This window comes from Sus scrofa, chromosome 14 (genome assembly GCF_000003025.6).
Source record: "Sus scrofa isolate TJ Tabasco breed Duroc chromosome 14, Sscrofa11.1, whole genome shotgun sequence".
NCBI classification, from domain to species: Eukaryota; Metazoa; Chordata; class Mammalia; order Artiodactyla; family Suidae; genus Sus; species Sus scrofa.
The window spans coordinates 24,166,313-24,183,036 of NC_010456.5; the positions used below are offsets into that span (position 1 = coordinate 24,166,313).

General features: G+C 49.7%; 1 protein-coding gene across 2 annotated transcripts in view; it reads right to left on the minus strand.

Annotated features, from left to right (window-relative positions):
• The window catches only part of ADGRD1 (adhesion G protein-coupled receptor D1), a 181,604-nt gene that overhangs the window by 106,646 nt on the left and 58,234 nt on the right, over positions 1-16,724 (minus strand). For both annotated transcript variants that reach the window (XM_021072216.1, XM_003483408.3), the window contains one exon: positions 5,814-5,955. In XM_021072216.1, coding sequence (XP_020927875.1) covers positions 5,814-5,955 — 142 coding nt within the window. The remainder of the gene's footprint in view (positions 1-5,813; positions 5,956-16,724) is intronic.

A 16,724-nucleotide genomic window follows, 5' to 3' on the forward strand; every position in this document is an offset into this window, starting at 1 on the left:
GGGGCGGTGATGACACAGCTGGTATTTGTAGAGTCAGTGAATAGCTGACTGCACAAGCCAATGAGCAAACTGCGGATGCGCGGCCCCTGGGAACACCAAGTGGCGGCCCACAGCCTGAGGATGGGATCAGCTGACCAGCTGGGAGCTGGCTGGGGGTTCTGCGGGATGGGAAGGTGGGCAGCCCGCTCTGAAGGAGGGGAAGCGGGAGGAGGGTTTCGTGGGGGGACAGCAGACAGGCTGCAGGGTCCTGAGGGCCCTGGAGATGGTCCTCCCCAGAAGGGGGCTGGGAGGGAGGGAGGGAACCATGATACACAAAACCAAACCACTTCCCTGCTTCAAATTCCGGGCTCACACCAACCTCATCTAACATGGGCGGTGGCCGTGGGAGCTGTGGGCACATATGTGTGTTTGTGTGTTTGTGCTGGGTCTGGGTAGGTCTGTAGGTGTATGTCTGTGTGCTGAGTCTGTGTGTGTGTGTGTGTGTGTGTGTGTGTGTGTGTGTGTGTGTCTCAGTATGTCTCCTGAATGTGTGCGCACACACATATGCATCAATGAATGTGTCTGTATGTGTGTTGTCAGTCTGGGTGTGTGCATGTACTCATGTGTGTAAGTGTGTGTAGTGTGAGTATGTGTGTGTGTGTGTGTGTGTGTGCTGGGTCTGGGTATTTAGAAGTATTTACATGTTGGTGTGTGTGTCGTGTGTGTGTGTGTGTGTGTGTGTGTGTGTGTGTGCACACGCGGTGGGTCTGGGTGTGTGTATTTATGTGTCAGCGTGTGTCCTGAGTGAGTGTGTGTCTGTATGCATTCTGAGTCTAGCTGTGTGGGTGCCCATGGACACATCCATGCCCCTGCACACTCAGTGGGGGTCTGGGCCCCAGTAAGCCCCACATTCAGGCTGTCCATCCTCTCCCACCTCCCCTGCAGTTCCTCCCTCCCCTTCCCGCTCTGCCTCCTGTCTGGTCCTGAGACCCTCCTGCTCCCCCGGCAGCCACAGGCCCAGCAGGGCCTGGCCCCCCAGGTCTGCTATGACTTGCAGCCCCCTTCCCCAGGGCAACTTCAGCTTCAAACACTGGCTGCTTCCAGAGTCCTGCAGAGCGAGGCTTCCCTGCTTTTCCACACTCTTGATTACAGACATGCAGTATCTGGAGGCCACAGAATAAAACCCCCAACACTGCAAGCACTAAAATCCCTCTGCTTCCTGCTGGGACCAAATTTCCCCAACTCAGGCTGAGTCCGCTGAGTTCACTCTCGGGGGATTAGCGACATCCTCACAATGACGGCAAGGGCAGCGTCTCTGCCCGAGGATGAGCATCCTCGCCTTTGAAAGGGGGGGCCGCCCAAATACACACAAATGACCACACAGCTCTAAGTCGAGGCTACTTATACGGTGCGGCTGACTCTGAGCTGGGCATCGCTCAACAAATGGTTACTGAGCCGCTGCTCTGAGCCAGAGCTCAAGGCCAGGCGTCATGAGGAAAGGACAGATGATCCCAAATACGGTCCAAGGCAGCTTCTTCAGAAACAGACATGCTAGTTTAAGAGATGGCTGATTTGCAGCAATAATGTCAGACAGGCCTCAGAAGTGGTACTGATGCAGCGCAGAGATGGGCTGGAGGAAAAAGCGGTTCTTCCCTGGGAAGGTCAGAGAGGGGTTGGTGGAGAAGGTGGGACGGACTCCAATGACCTTGACGTGGGTGAGACTGGACTTCACAAGACAGCGAGCATCCGCTAGACAAAGGTTCATACGGAAAGTCGGATTGGAAAGGTCGGCTAGAGACTGACCCCAAAGCCCGGACTTGAACTGTTTTTTCAGGGAAACCTGAGTCACTGAAAGGTTTTAAGCAGTTGAGAAAGACCATCTGGTGTGTGTTTCTGGAAGATAAGCCTGGGAACTCAGAGAGAACAGTCAGAAAGCTTCCAGCTTGGGCTGAACCCAATCAGAAAGGAGACACGGAGCAAGGGGAGGGTTGGTTGGAGGGAGCGCCTGCTAGGGACCCTCTGAAAATAGGGTCACCCTATTGCGTGAAGACCAGGTCCTAAGGGGGCGCTGCGGAGCCAGACTCAGAGCAGAGAGATCGGCAACTGTGGCAGGAGGACACAGAGGATGCTCGGGCTCAAAGGTAAAGGTGCCCACGCTGCAAACCTGGAGCGGAGAAGCCTTCCCAGAAACAGGAGCTCTGGGTCGAGGCTGAGGGAGGAAGTGGGTTCTGTGTCATCAGGGACATCTGCACAGAGGCGGTGGCTAAAATCTCTCTGTCATTCCTGTGAATCAGGGGAATAAGCGTGCATGCAGCAGAGCTAAAGGAACACCTATGTTTAGGGGGTTGAGAAGGTGGGGCAGCGAAAGGGCGGCACCTGCACAGGGACGTGTCCTGGAAACCGGCGGGTGGGGGCCTGGATGGGGTCCAAGTGAGCGAGGTCTCTGGAGACTTGTGAGGCCATTTCTGGCATTTGAAAATGTATACAGAGGAGTTCCCTGGTGGCTCAGGGAGTTAAGGATCCAGCACTGTCACTGCAGCAGACAGGGTCCACTGCTGTGGTGAGGATTGGATCCCTGGGAACTTCTGCATGCCATGGGCATAGCCAAAGAAGAGAGAAAGAAACTGTATAGAAAGTGGAAACAGTCAAAACTGACTTTAAATAGTGTGCAGAAGAGAAGGGGGAGGTGATCGCATAAGATCTCTGGAACTTGGGATCCAACGATGCCACTTCTGCATATAGCCCCCAAAAGACAGAAAGCAGGGTCTGGAAGAGATGCTTACACACCTAAGTTCACAGTAGCATCACTCACAACAGCCTAAAGGTGGGAGCGGCCCCAGTGTCCATCAGTGGATGCACAAACAAACAGAATGTGGTCTGTCCACACAACAGAATATGGTCCAGACCTAAAAAGGAGGATATTCATTTTGGGAGTTGCCTGGTGGCTCAGTAGGTTAAGGATCTGGCATTGTCACTGCTGTGGTGCACGTTCCATCCCTGTCCCGGGAACTTCCACATGTGGGTGTGGCCAAAAAAAAGAGAGAGAACATTCTGACATTGGCTACAACGTGGATGAACCTTGAGGACTTGATGCTCCATGCAACATATCAGACGCAAAAGGACAAACCATGTGTGTGACTCCATTTACATGTGGTCCTGGGAGCAGTGAAAACCACAGAGACCGAAAGGAGAATAGTGGGTGCTAGGGGCTTGGGGAGGGGAGGGGAGTTCATGTTGAATGGGGACGGAGTTTCAGTTTTTCAAGATCAGATTTCTGGAGGTGGATGGTAGTGACGGTTGCGTAACAATGTGAAATGTACTTAAGACCACTGAACGGTAGGCTTAGAAGTGGTTCAACTGTAAATTTTATGTTACGTGTCTTTTACCACAATTTAAAAAATTTTTTTAATATTTTGTGATTTTTCTCTTTTTTTTTCTTTTGGTCGTTTTGCCCTTTTGTCTTTTCTAGGGCCGCTCCTGCGGCATATGGAAGTTCCCAGGCTAGGGGTCGAATCGGAGCTGTAGCCGCTGGCCTAGGCCAGAGCCACAGCAACGCCAGATCCGAGCCTCGTCTGCAACCTACACCACAGCTCACGGCAACGTGGGATCCTTAACCCACTGAGCAAGGCCAGGGATCAAACCCGCAACCTCATGGTTCCTAGTCGGATTTGTTAACCACTGAGCCACAACGCAAACTCCAATATTTTGTGATTTTTCAAGAAGAGAGAGAGAGGCAGGATGAGGGGGCATTCGAAGATCCAGATCAGGAGTGTGTGCAGGTGGATGGAAGGGACCACAAGAGGGAGGGATGGAGCAGGCAGAGAGGGAGCGTTCCTGCAGAAAGGTGGCCTCTGAACCAGAGCGGGAAGGAGAAAGTGAGGACAGCGGCGGGAGATGGTCAGGATGAAGGAGGTAACGGACCAATGGCCATCTGGCAGCACCCGCTGACCTGGCAGAGCACAATACGGACACTGGCCAGAAGGTGTAGGCGACTGGGTAGGGCTGGATTCTGAGGGCACCAAGAAAGGGCCGGACCGTCCTGGGAAAGATGGGGCTGGGGGGCACGGGGCATGCAGAGTGAGAAGGGAGCTGCAGTGGCTCAGCATTGAAAACACAGGTGTACAAGCAAGAGAGGCAGGGAATACAGAGACTGGCACACAGTAGGTCTTCAGGTGGTGTTGGTAGAATGGGATGCAACTGTATAAAACAGAATTAAGTAGAAAATCCTGGCAGCAAGCATTCTTGTATAACTTCCCACAACCCAAAATATATTGAGTTCGTATTACATAGAGAATGGATAACCCACAAGGTCCTACTGTAGAGCACAAGGAACTCTATTCAATATCCTGGGAGAAACCATCATGGAAAAGAATATGAAAAAGAATATACAGAATATTTCTGTAAGCGGAAATTCACATTTTGCTGCATCAAAATGTGAATCACTTTGCTATACAGCAGGAATTAACACAACATTGTAAATCAACAATACTTCCATGAAATAAATTTTAAAATTACATATAATACATTTATTGAATTCTTTTATAAATTCCTTGAGAAACCACAACCTTTAGATGTTGAATCAACACCATATCACAGGACGGGATCTTGGCACCAGGAAAGTTGTGCTTTTTATTTTATTTTTTTTTACTTTTTTTATTTTTTTGCTTCTTAGGACCACACCTGCGGCATATGGAGGTTCCCAGGCGAGGAGTCTAATCAGAGCTGTAGCCACCGGCCTACGCCACAGCCACAGCAACGCCAGATCCAAGCCATGTCTGTGACCTACATCATGGCTCACGGCAACGCCAGATCCTTCACCCACTGAGCAAGGCCAGGGATGGAACCCACATCCTCATGGATACTAGTTAGGTTCATTAACCACTGAGCCACGATAGGAACTCCCAGCTATGCTTTTTAAAGGACAGGGGAGCATCCTTACTCCCAACACATTTGTCATTACCACCAACGAAGATAAAGTGAAGGCAGAGAGAATTATGGTTCTGATAGGACAAGACCAACAGCCCATCACTCAAAACGGGAAACGTGAAAAATGGTCTCTTCAAAGTGTTTTCTAGGTGAGTTTCTCAGTGAGAACCAAGCTCTCCATCTTGCTAATGGCTGTTATCCAGATAAGGGAAAAAGAACTGCTGCATCCCACGCCTCTGAAAAGGACACTCATTGTAAATAAGAAACACCATGGTTGCTGCACACCCATCTATGACAGTGACATCTGGCCTCAGAGACCTTTTTACCCAGTGTCAATACTGCCTGGCCACCCCCCAGCGCCATCCAGGGACTTTCCACAGCAGTTCAAAAATGACCACAAGCTATCGCTTCTATGTGGAATCTAAAATATGGCACAAACGAACTTATCTAGGAAACAGAAACAGACTCGCGGGCATAGCGAACAGACGTGCGGTTGTCAAGGGTGCGGATGGAGGGACTGGGAGTTTGGGGTTAGTAGATACAAACTATTACATGTCTAGTGCTATAGACAGGATGGATAACCAACAAGGTCCTACTGTAGAGCACAGGGAACGCGATGCAATATCCTGGGATAAACCATCAGGGAAAAGAATATGAAAAAGAATATAAATGTGTAACTGAATCACTTTGCTGTACAGCAGAAATTAACCCATTGTAAATCAACTATGCTTCCATAAAATAAACTTAAAAAAATAACCACAAGAAAAGGAACGCTAGAGAAAAATGCTAATTCTGGCCGGCACCAATCCCATTTAAGATTCTTTAGGCAGTCGTACAGACAACCAAATATTCCTTGTGGCAAAACCAAATCAAAGAGCAGAAACGATGGCAAATTCACTTTCACTCACCAAGTGGTGCCGGAGACGGATGGTGATAAGAGGAGAACCCGATAAATTCTGGGAGAGCTTGGGTGATGGGGAGGCCTCCAGGGAGATCAGGTAGCTGGTGGCAGACAGCAAGCAATTTTTGTACTTTGTTGCCTCAGCAATCCTTGAAGACACATGAAAAATCATCACAAAACAGAAAAAAAACAAAAAACAAAAAACCTTCAGTTTAATATTTAAAGTTAAGCCCAAGATTTTTTTTTTTTTTCTTTTTACAGCCACACCTACAGCACATGGAAGTTTCTGGGCCAGGGGTCAAATTGGAGCTGCAGCTGCCAGCCTACGCCACAGGCACAGCAACACCAGATCGGAGCCACATCTGTGACCTAAGCCGTGCTTGCGGCAACACCAGATCCTTAACCTACTGATCGAGGCCAGGGATCGAACCTATGTCTTCACAGACACCATGTCGTGTTCTTAACTCACTAAGCCACAACGGGAACTCCAAGCCTGAGATTTTTGAGACTGAAATCTTTTTTGGATGGATCTTGGATTCCTCTCCACCAGTACAAACTGCTCTCGTTAAGGCTTTGATGCTGGTGCCAAAAAGTGAGACAGAGCCATTGACCTCAGAATCCAGAATCTAGTGGGAGAAGGGGACAGGGCCCAGGGAGTGGGGAAAGAACAGAAATGAGTTTGGGTCTCAGCAATGCCACTTACTGTGTGACCCTGGACAACTGACTTACCTCTGGGAAGTTTACTTGCCCTAATTATAAAACGGTGTGGTAAAGAGTGTGCTGGACACCTGTGGCCTTGTCACCCAGTATCTCCTCATTCTTCTCCTGATAAAGGCATCCCAGCTTCTCTCCAGGTGGCCACCCCTCCCCCACTTGCAGCCCAGGTGCCTTGGAGCAAATTCCATCCTTGGCTCAAGAGTAAACCCTGCTATGCCCTCCTGACTGAATCAGTGCGCTGCATTCCTCAGACCATGCTGACTGTTCAGAGGGGGCAAAGGGAGATCTGAGGAGAAGCAACAAGATTCAGGTAGAAATGCTGGATCAGAGATTCTCACTCTCTCTGCTAGATGTTAGCCCTGAAGCATGAGGTCCTAGTAATGACTGGAGGGAGGTCCACTCCATGGAAGAGCTGAGAGAGGGAGCTGAGTAACATCAAGCACATGCCGGATCAAGCTGCTCCTGATGCCATCGACTTTCAGTTGATATGATCCAACAAACTCCCCTTTTGCTTAAAATAGCTTAAGCTAAGGTTTCTGCCACTTACAAACCAATCAAAAGAATCCTGACTGATATACACAGTACTGGCCTCATGGAGTTATGAAGCTGAAATGATATTCAGGGCCAGGACTAGTGTGAGGCAAGCAAGGAAACTGGGGTGCAAGATTTTAGGAGGTGCTCACATTCAGGGTCTGGCACTTGCGTCACTTGAATGATTCCAAGTGTGAGCTGGCACTGAATGCTGTGTTCTTGGTGTCTGCTCCCCTAGCCCTCACCCTGGCACGTGGCAGGTAACCAGCAAGTGTTTGTTGCCTGAATTTGAATTTCAGATGGCTACGCTAGGATGCCTGAGGCATGGAGTCACTGGGGTCGCCCAGTGGTCTGCTGGTTGCCTGCCTAATCTGGACTCTGCATGCCTCCTATTCACTCACTGAAGCCTGAAAGAAGACTCTGCTACTTCTGTGTTGACGCCCACAGAACCGTCATCATGCTATCTAGCAGGCTCTGGGATCTGGGACCATCTTTTCCTCCTTCATCTGGTTTTCCCTATGAACTAGCCAGGGGGACCCACGCAGGTCCCGGTCCCCCCCACCCCCTACCCCGGCTGCCACCCCCGACCAGCTCTGCACACACTCTCCTTACAGGAGTCCCTTAAAAAAGAGCAGACCTCTAGAAGCTGGCAGAACTATTCCTGGAATCATAAACAGGAGAGGTTTACAAAAATAACGCCGTAATGATTGAATACTCCAGCCCTGCCTTCATTAAAGCAAGAGGGTATTTCTGAATGTCAGCAAGAGCCCAGGTCTGTCAAAAAACAGAGGCATGGATTCCCGGTGCCCAGGAATATCACCAAGGCTGCAACCCTGAAGGGCCACTGGAAATTCGGAAAACACATCTTATAGTCTATCTGGCTATTCTATAGGGATACGTCACTGGTGCAAGCCTGACACACACATGGAATAAGAAACACACATTAAAAAACAAACAAACAAACAAACAAAAACCAGAAAAGGGAGCTCCCTTTATGGCTCTGTGGGTTAAGGACTCGACGTTGCCTCTGTAAGGATGCGGATTCGGTCCCCTGGCCTCACTTAGTGAATTAAGGATCCCAAGTTGCCTCAAGCTGTGTATTAGGTCACAGATGCAGCTCGGATCCCAACTTGCTGTAGCTGTGGTGTAGACCAGCAGCTGCAGCTCCAATTGGACCCCTAGCCTGGGAACTTCCATATGTTCCAAGTGTGTCCCTAGGAAAAAAGAAAAAAAAAAAAAAAAAAAGGACCTGGTGTTACCACAGCTGTGGAGTAGGTCATGGCTACAGCTTGCATTCAATCTCTGGCCCAGGAATTCCCACATATATTACTGGTGAAGCCACAGAAACATTTAAAAATTGGGGAGTTCCCTTCATGGCTCAGTGGTTAACAAATCTAACTAGGAACCATGAGGTTGCAGGTTCGATCCTGGCCTTGCTCTGTGGGTTAAGGATCTGGCGTTGCCATGAGCTGTGGTGTAGGTTGCAGACGAGGCTCGGATCTGGCATTGCTGTGGCTCTGGCCTAGGCCAGCGGCTACAGCTCCAATTAGACCCCTAGCCTGGGAACTTCCATATGCCGCAGGAGCGGCCCTAGAAAAGGCAAAAAGACAAAAAAATAAAAAATAATAAAAAAATAAAAATTAGGGAGTTCCCGTCATGGCGCAGTGGTTAACGAATCCGACTAGGAACCATGAGGTTGCGGATTCGGTCCCTGCCCTTGCTCAGTGGGTTAAGGACCCAGCGTTGCCGTGAGCTATGGTGTAGGCTGCAGACGCAGCTCAGATCCTGCATTGCTGTGGCTCTGGCGTAGGCTGGTGGCTACAGCTCCGATTCAACCCCTAACCTGGGAACCTCCATATACCGCGGGAGCGGCCCAAGAAATAGCAACAACAACAACAACAACAAAAGACAAAAAGAAAAAAAAATAAAAATAAAAAAATAATAAAAATTAGGACTATAATGTATTAGTCAACAATGAAATCACAACCATGTGCATAAGACCCTAAAATACAGCATCATTTGTCACCCACCCATTCCCACTCCAGGTATGTTTTCTAATAATTCATCTGGCCAGCTGTCATCTTGCACTGGGATATAAGAATCAGGGCTGGATTCCTTTTTTTTTTTAGGGCCACATGTGTAGCACATGGAAGTTCCTAGGTGAGGGGTTGAATCAGAGCTACAGCTGCCGGCCTATGCCAGGTCTGAGCTGTGTCTGGGACCTACACCATGGCTCAGGGCAATGCCGGATCCTTAACCCACTGAGGGAGGCCAGGGACTGAAACTACATGCTCACAGATAATGTGCTGGGTTCTTAACCCACTGAGCCACAGTGGGAACTCCTTTTATTTATTTTTTTGATAGTGCCTGCTGCAGGTGGAAGTTCCCAGGCCAGGTATCAAAGTGGCACCACAGCAGTGACCAGAGCTGCTGCTGTGACAATACTAGGTCCTTAACCCACTGCACCACCAGGGAACCCCAGAGCCAGATTCTTGTCAGTTCTGTTCACTGCTCTCCCTGCTCCCCCATCTTAGAACCATGCCTGACACACAGTAGGTATTCAATTAATACATGTGGAATAACTGAATGTTCTCATCAGCAGACAGTGACAACTTAGAGCAAAGTCTTAAGAAAAACACTTGGAAAAAAAATGCAAAACATATGGAGAAACGTCTCCCAACAGACACAGTGCAAATCCAGTGTGGGTTCCTGGTTCCACTCCAGGAACACGTGCATTCAGACAGATGGAGTCTGGTAAACACCTCCTTTCAGGGCAGAAGTTGATACCAGGCTCAGGAAATCACATTTTCTCTCTGGAAAAATGCTATTTCCCCATAGGGACAGGCTTACATCAATAGTCTCCAGCCAGGGCCGCCAGGGTCTGGGGTCCAGGATCCAGGAGGAGCCACCACATCACCACCCACCCAAGTGGAGGGTAATGAGAAGTCAGATGGACTGAGAAATTCCCGTTTACTTTTCAGATGTGATAATGGCATGTAGTTTACTCTGTATTCTTTAGAGTCTTTATCTTTTAAAAATAGAGACTAAATATTTACAGATGAAAAACTACATGATGGCGGAGATCTGCCTCAAAATAACTAGTGGGGCAGGGTGGGGGAGGTGTGGGGATGGGGAGGGAGGATGGGGAGTGGGGGAGGGACAGAGTGTCCGGAGGACACCCAAAGGGCGGTGGGTGGTCACTCCTGTAACCCAGCGATGACCGGCTCTCTGTTTTTCCAGATGTTTGCCATTTTTCATCATACAAAGAGGGTGTTTTTATGACTTCATTTAATCTCTCTGTTACCTCAAATTTTAATAAGGGTTTCGCTTTGTTTTCATAAATCTGATCCAGGTTTGATTTTTTTTTTTTTTATCTGTCATCTGGGAAGGAAACAGTACCACTTTGGGAGGCTGTCACTCTGAGATGACTGGGCCGGGGCTCGGGGGCCTTTTCTGGATGGGAAAGCCAGCTCATCCTGGGAGGGGACGGGAAGGAAGACAACCAGGGAGCAGAGGCTGCACCCGACACCCCCCCCCCCCCCCCGTGCTGCGCTGCCTCAAGCAGGCCCCACCCTCTTCGTTTGTGGCGCCATCGACCATTGGGAGCACTGATAGGAAAGCAGAGGTGGTCAGAGGCTAGAGTGAAGCACAGACAGTGCTGCCCCTGTGGGGTCACCTCGCACTGGCCCGCAAAGGCACTGTGCCCATCTGGGTGGCCTCCCCATGCCCCTCCATCTCCGCTCAGGGAACCACGTTTTCCTGAGCCCATCACCCCAGGGTGGTGGCTGCAGGCCCCGTTCCCTCGTTCTGAGAACATTTCCCGTCATTACACTCTGTTCTTCACAGCGGGGGGCACGCCCTGACCATAGCCTTGCCAAGGGCCCCTCCACTAAACTTCCCCCAAAACTACCCATCTAGGGAGCTGACTCAGCCTCACAGATTTCAGCATAGCTGAGCCGTGGGTTAAAGATGACCCTCTGCTGGTCGTGTCCGCCTTTGGTTAAACACAGAGAGGAGGTAAGATTCCAGGATCTCAGGGCCACGTCTGAAAATTCTGAAATCAGCCAGCCAAACACTGAGACTTCCCAGCACATGGAGGGGCCAGCTCTGGTCCTTCAGCAAGAAATGTTCACGCAAGTGGAATAAGAAAAGGGGCCTCTCGAAGAGACCCTTCAGAGTATTAGGGCTCCACAGTTAAACCAAGTCGTACAAAATAAAAAAAAAAAAAATTTAGAAGTTCCAGGTGTGGTGCAACAGGATTGGTGACATCTTTACAGCACCAGGATGCCGGTTCGATCTCTGGCCCAGCACAGTGGGTTAAAAGATCTGGCCTTGCCACACCTGCATCCTAGGTGTGGGCTGCAACGGCCGCTTGGATCTGGTCCCTGGCCCTGGAACTCTATATGCCTCAGGGTGGCCAAAAAAGGGGGAAAAAAAAAATTTAAAGCAACTATTCCCTATTAAAACGAACTACTTTTCTAACGCGCTCCACTAAAACGCCCCACTTCCCTCAGGCATCTACCTTCCTCCATCCCAGAAGAGCTTCGTTCTCACTGATCCCCAGGGAAGTAGCAACAAGGTGCAGGAAACGCCAAGCAAAGGAAACTTCAACCTCCTCGTGAAAGATGCTGCACATGGTGAACAGGTGCAAGGGTCTTGGAGTGGCTCGGGAAAATTCTCCAGTGGACACAAGGCCTGAGGACAATGAAGGAGGGGACCTACCTGGACGCGGACACGACCTTGGTGGCTCTGCAGGTGAGCTCCCTGGGTCAAAAGTCCTTCAGCGGAGTCTCTCAGGAGACACCAGCAGGAGCCAGAATTTTTGCCTAAGCCAGGACCCCTCCTCCCCAAATGCTGCTTCATGTGAGTCAAACCACCAGAAAATTTGCTAGAAGCTTGGATTCCCTAGAATCTCCTACTATTCAGCCACATTTGCTTTATCTGGCAATTCATACACTTCACACACAAACACACACACACACACACACACACACACACACACACACCTTCTTTTCGTTAAAACACTAGAAAGTTCATTATATCCTATGGTATAGCTTGGGAAACTATATTCAATATTCTAGGATAAACCATAATGGAGGACTTCCCTGATGGCTCACAGGTTAAGGATCTGGTGTTGTCACTGCCACGCTGTGGATTCGATTCCTGGCCCAGAAACACCCCCACGTGTCGTGGTTTGCCCCCCCCCAAAAAGGAAAAAAATGGAAAAGAATATAAAAAAGAATATATATATGTGTATAACTAAGTAACTTTGCTGTACAGAAATTAGCACAACATTGTAAATCAACAGTACCTTAATCAAAAAAAGAAAAAAACAGCACTCTCACAACAGAGTGGATATAGAATAGATTTTACACACACACACACACACACACACACACTTCCTTTTGCTGAAGCATTAGAAAATTCATCATGACACTCCACCTCTAAACACTTTAAACATCTATCTTTTCTTTCTTTTTTTTGGCCGCACCTGCAACATATGGAAGTTCCTAGGCTAGGGGATGAATCAGAGTTGCAGCTGCCGGCCTATACCACAGCCCATGGCAATGCCAGATCCAAACTGTATCTGTGACCTACGCCGAAGCTTGTGGCAACGCCAGATCCTTAATCCACTGGTCAAGGCCAGGGATTGAAACCTGCATCCTCATGGATACTAGTAGGGTTCTTAAACAGCTGAGCCACAAGGGGAACTCCGGGGCATATCCTTCTGAAGCACATGTGCTTCCGCCAAGGAGATGCTGAAAGCCTATGGCACAAGTTCCAGCCCTGCCTCTGCCCCTGGAGCCCTGGAGCCCTGCCCCCTTGGGTCCCATGTCTCTCTAAGGAGGAGGGGTGGGAGGGAGCAACTCTGCTACCCACCCAGCTCAGACTGCTGGTTTGAAGGAAACAACCGCTTGCCTGGGCCGCATGAGAATTGGTAGGCACTGAACACTCGCTGTTACTTCAAGGCCAGGGGAGAGCAGACTTGGAGGTCCCCCTATGTTCTAGCCACATAGAGACCAGCAAAGCCCCCTGCCCAGGACCTGTGGATCATCAGGCATTGACCCAGGCAGACACTTGGGCCCTGAGGCATCTGCACAGCGATCGGCGTGGTGATGGAGAGACAGTCCAGCCCTGACTCCACTAAATTCACATGCTGACTCCACACCCGCCATGGAGATTTAAAAGGACATGACGACTCCACTGTGTCCTTTCGGTATCGCAAAAAATCCATAAAAGTGTGAAGATGATCGCGCACAAAACTGAAATGTTCGGAAGGGGGACACCAAAATGCTCTCGAGGCGACTACACTCATTTACTGCTAATCGTGCGTGGAACTTGATAATTATCCTAAAGGCAGGTAATGGGAGAACGTGCAACCCTCTGAGGAAATGATAAAGGGAGCACTTACGGATCATGTTCAAGGACACCAGGTTTTGATTAAACCACCAACTCGGCACTCAGAGACCCTCAGAGATGGGATGGTCATCATCCCTCTTAGGAAAGAGCCCTTGAAGGAAAAGTGCCCAAATTAGGCTGCTGACGACGGTTGTACAAGTATAAATACAATAAAATTTGGAGTTCCTGTCAAGGCTCAGCAGTAACAAACCAGACTAGTATCCAAGAGGATGGGGCGGGGGGCGTGAGAGGGGGCGATATTTGATCCCTGGCCTCGCTCAGCAGGTTAAGGATCCAGTGCTGCCATGAGCTGTGGTGTGGGGCGCTGATGCATCTCGGATCCCGAGATGCTGTGGCTGTGGCGTAGGCCAGCAGCTGTAGCTCCAATTTGACCGCTAGCCTGGGAACCTCCATATGACGAAAGTGCAGCCCTGAAAAGACTAAATAAATAAATAAAATTAATTGATTAATATAATTCATTGAATTAAAAAAAGAAAAGAGCACACAGGCAGAGAGACCGCCAGGCATGAATGGGCCAAGTTCATCAGCTGGTGAGGGCACCTGGCTGGGGGAAGAAAGCCAGGAGCCTGGCTCCTGAACCTGTGTGAACCACAACACGGCTGGTAATGGTCACCTCTGTGTCCCCTTGTGCTACAGGAATGAGTACAGCAAATACGGAGACCACACTTGATGAGCTAGCTATAGGGGTGGGTTTTTTGGGGTTAATGTTGACAATAAGTCACCTTTGCATTAGCTGTTGATTTCAGAGCTGATTGACTCAACACCAGGAGTATATGCCATCATCACTGTGCAACATTCTGTTTGACTTCAGGAAAAAAACTGAAATTTGCCACTGACAGAGTTCAGAGGTCAATGGTGTCAACGCTCATGAGGAGAAGGTTGTGAGGATGAAGGTTTTTTGGGGGCTTTTTTTGCCTGTAAGGGTCTCAAAGCACACAATCTGCAGGGGGTGTGAGCATTGATCCTGGCACCCTGGGTCCTGAGGCTTCCAGGAGTCCTGCCTGGGGACACCTGGGCAGTGAGGATGGTGGCGGGAAGGTGAAGGCTGGAACCCTTAGGACGCAAGGAACAGTACCCAGTCGGTTAAGTTTCAAGTTCAGCCTTCAACCCAAAGCAGGGAAAACTCAGCCCTATCCCACTGCTGCCAACACTGATGTCACAGCCTGTCCACCATGGGCCAAGACCCTGCCTGGTCTTATTAAATAAAGTTTTAACAGCACACAGCCACCTTCATTTCTTTCTGTATCGACCAGAGCTGCCTTCCCACAGTAGTTGGGACAGAGACATGATGGCCCATCAAGCCAAAAATATTTACCACCTGGCCCTTTATGAAAAAGTCTGCTGAGGAGTTCCCACTGTGGCACAATGGGTTAAGAATCTGACTACAGCGGCTCAGGTTGCCACAAAGGTGCAGGTTCAATCCCCAGCCTAGGTCACAGTTGCAGCTCAGATTCAATCCTTGGCCCAGGAATTTCCATATGTCACGGGTGCGGCCATAAAAATTTAGGAAAAAAAAAAATAACAACAAAAACAGAGTTCCCGAGTTCCCGTTGTGGCTCAGCGGGTTAAGAGCCCAACTAGCATCCACGAGGATATGGGTTCAATCCTTGGCCTTGCTCAGTGGGTTAAGGATCCAGCGTTGCCATGAGCTATGGTGTAGGTCACAGATGCAGCTAGAAATTGACCCCTAGCCTGGGAACTCCCATGTGCCAGGGGTGCAGCCCTAATAAGAAAAAAAATGTTTTTAATTTTTAAAAAGTTAGCTGACACCCAGTTCGAGTGTTGGTTCTCTAACCATCAAAGTGACGCAAAGTGCCTGCTGACACTTCTAACCCTCGAGATCCTAACTTTGTCCCTTTTCCTGGGGGCGAGGGCAGCTGTGGATATGGTACAGACACCATGCTGTGCATGCCCTTACCCCGGCCCACGGAAGGGCTCAGCCATCCTCATAAATACAACTTCGTGGATTTCATTGAGAAATCAGTTTCAGGAGTTCCCCTCGTGGCTCAGTGGTTAATGAATCCGACTAGGAACCATGAGGTTGCAGGTTCAATTCCTGGCCTTGCTCAGTGGGTTAAGGATCCAGCGTTGCCATGAGCTGTGGTGCAGGTCGTAGATGTGGCTCGGATCCTGAGTTGCTGTGGCTGTGGTGTAGGCCAGAGGCTACAGCTCTGATTAGACCCCTAGTCTGGGAACCTCCATATGCCGCAGGAGCAGCCCTAGAAAAGGCAAAAAAAAAAAAAAAAAAAAAAAAAAAGTAAGACAGAAAGAAATCAGTTTCAGTAGAACCACCAGTGGTGAAAGCAGTAAGCAACCAGGGGCCAAGGATGGGTCCACTCTTCATTCATAATCCAGATTTGGAAAAATCTCCCCCAAATCATGGGGAAGGCATGTGTCCAAGGAAAGCAGGCTTCATCTTCCTTGGTGACTTTCCTGAAGAATTCTGGAAGCACACCCAGAGAATGTGCTTTCTTTAGCTATAAAGGGACCTGACACAGAGCAGGCCCTCCAAGGCCATCAGGCCAGACGTGGCTTTCCTCCAGGTCTACAGCTAAACCACAATTGTGTGCTTCCCCCACCCTCCGCCCAGGGCTGGTCCCACCCATCTGGAGAGAGAGGAGTCTCTTCTGAGAGCACATGATATCAGGGCTCAGGTATGTGCAGCGTTAGAAGGTATTCATCATTGATCGTGTATCTGTGGGCAGTAAAAATAGCTGCCTGTTTTCCATCATAAAGGACTCTAAAGACCCAGCTGCAGAGCCAGCATCCAGAACTCCTTCCCACGGACAGATAGTGAACTTGCAGGAACGCCCTTCCTCAGACCCTCAGTTTTCCCAAGCTCTGGCGAGGGAAGGAGGGCGTCTGGGCCAGGGGTGGAGGTCTGTGTGGCTCTTTCTGAGACGTGTGGTTCTCTCCAGGCACATTTTCAGAGCTCCCATTCTGAGCCAGGCACTGGGCCAGATGCCCAGGAACAGAGATGGACACAGCCTGCCTGCTGCTCTCTGCAGAGCCCTCATCTAGGGCGGGTCTGCCACCCCAGAAACACTTCACCTTCCATACACTAACTGCAGAAACAGGTCCATGGACTTACACAGTGTTGGCCCTTTTTCTGCTCCAGCACTGGGCTCTATCTCCCTGCCCCCTCTTAGGGACTCCCTGAAAGGGAAGGGTGGCCCGCTCCCCTAATTTCTCCTGGTCTGAGTAGGGCTGACCCACCCCCAAACCCGCGAGGGTCATGTGAGTAGACCTG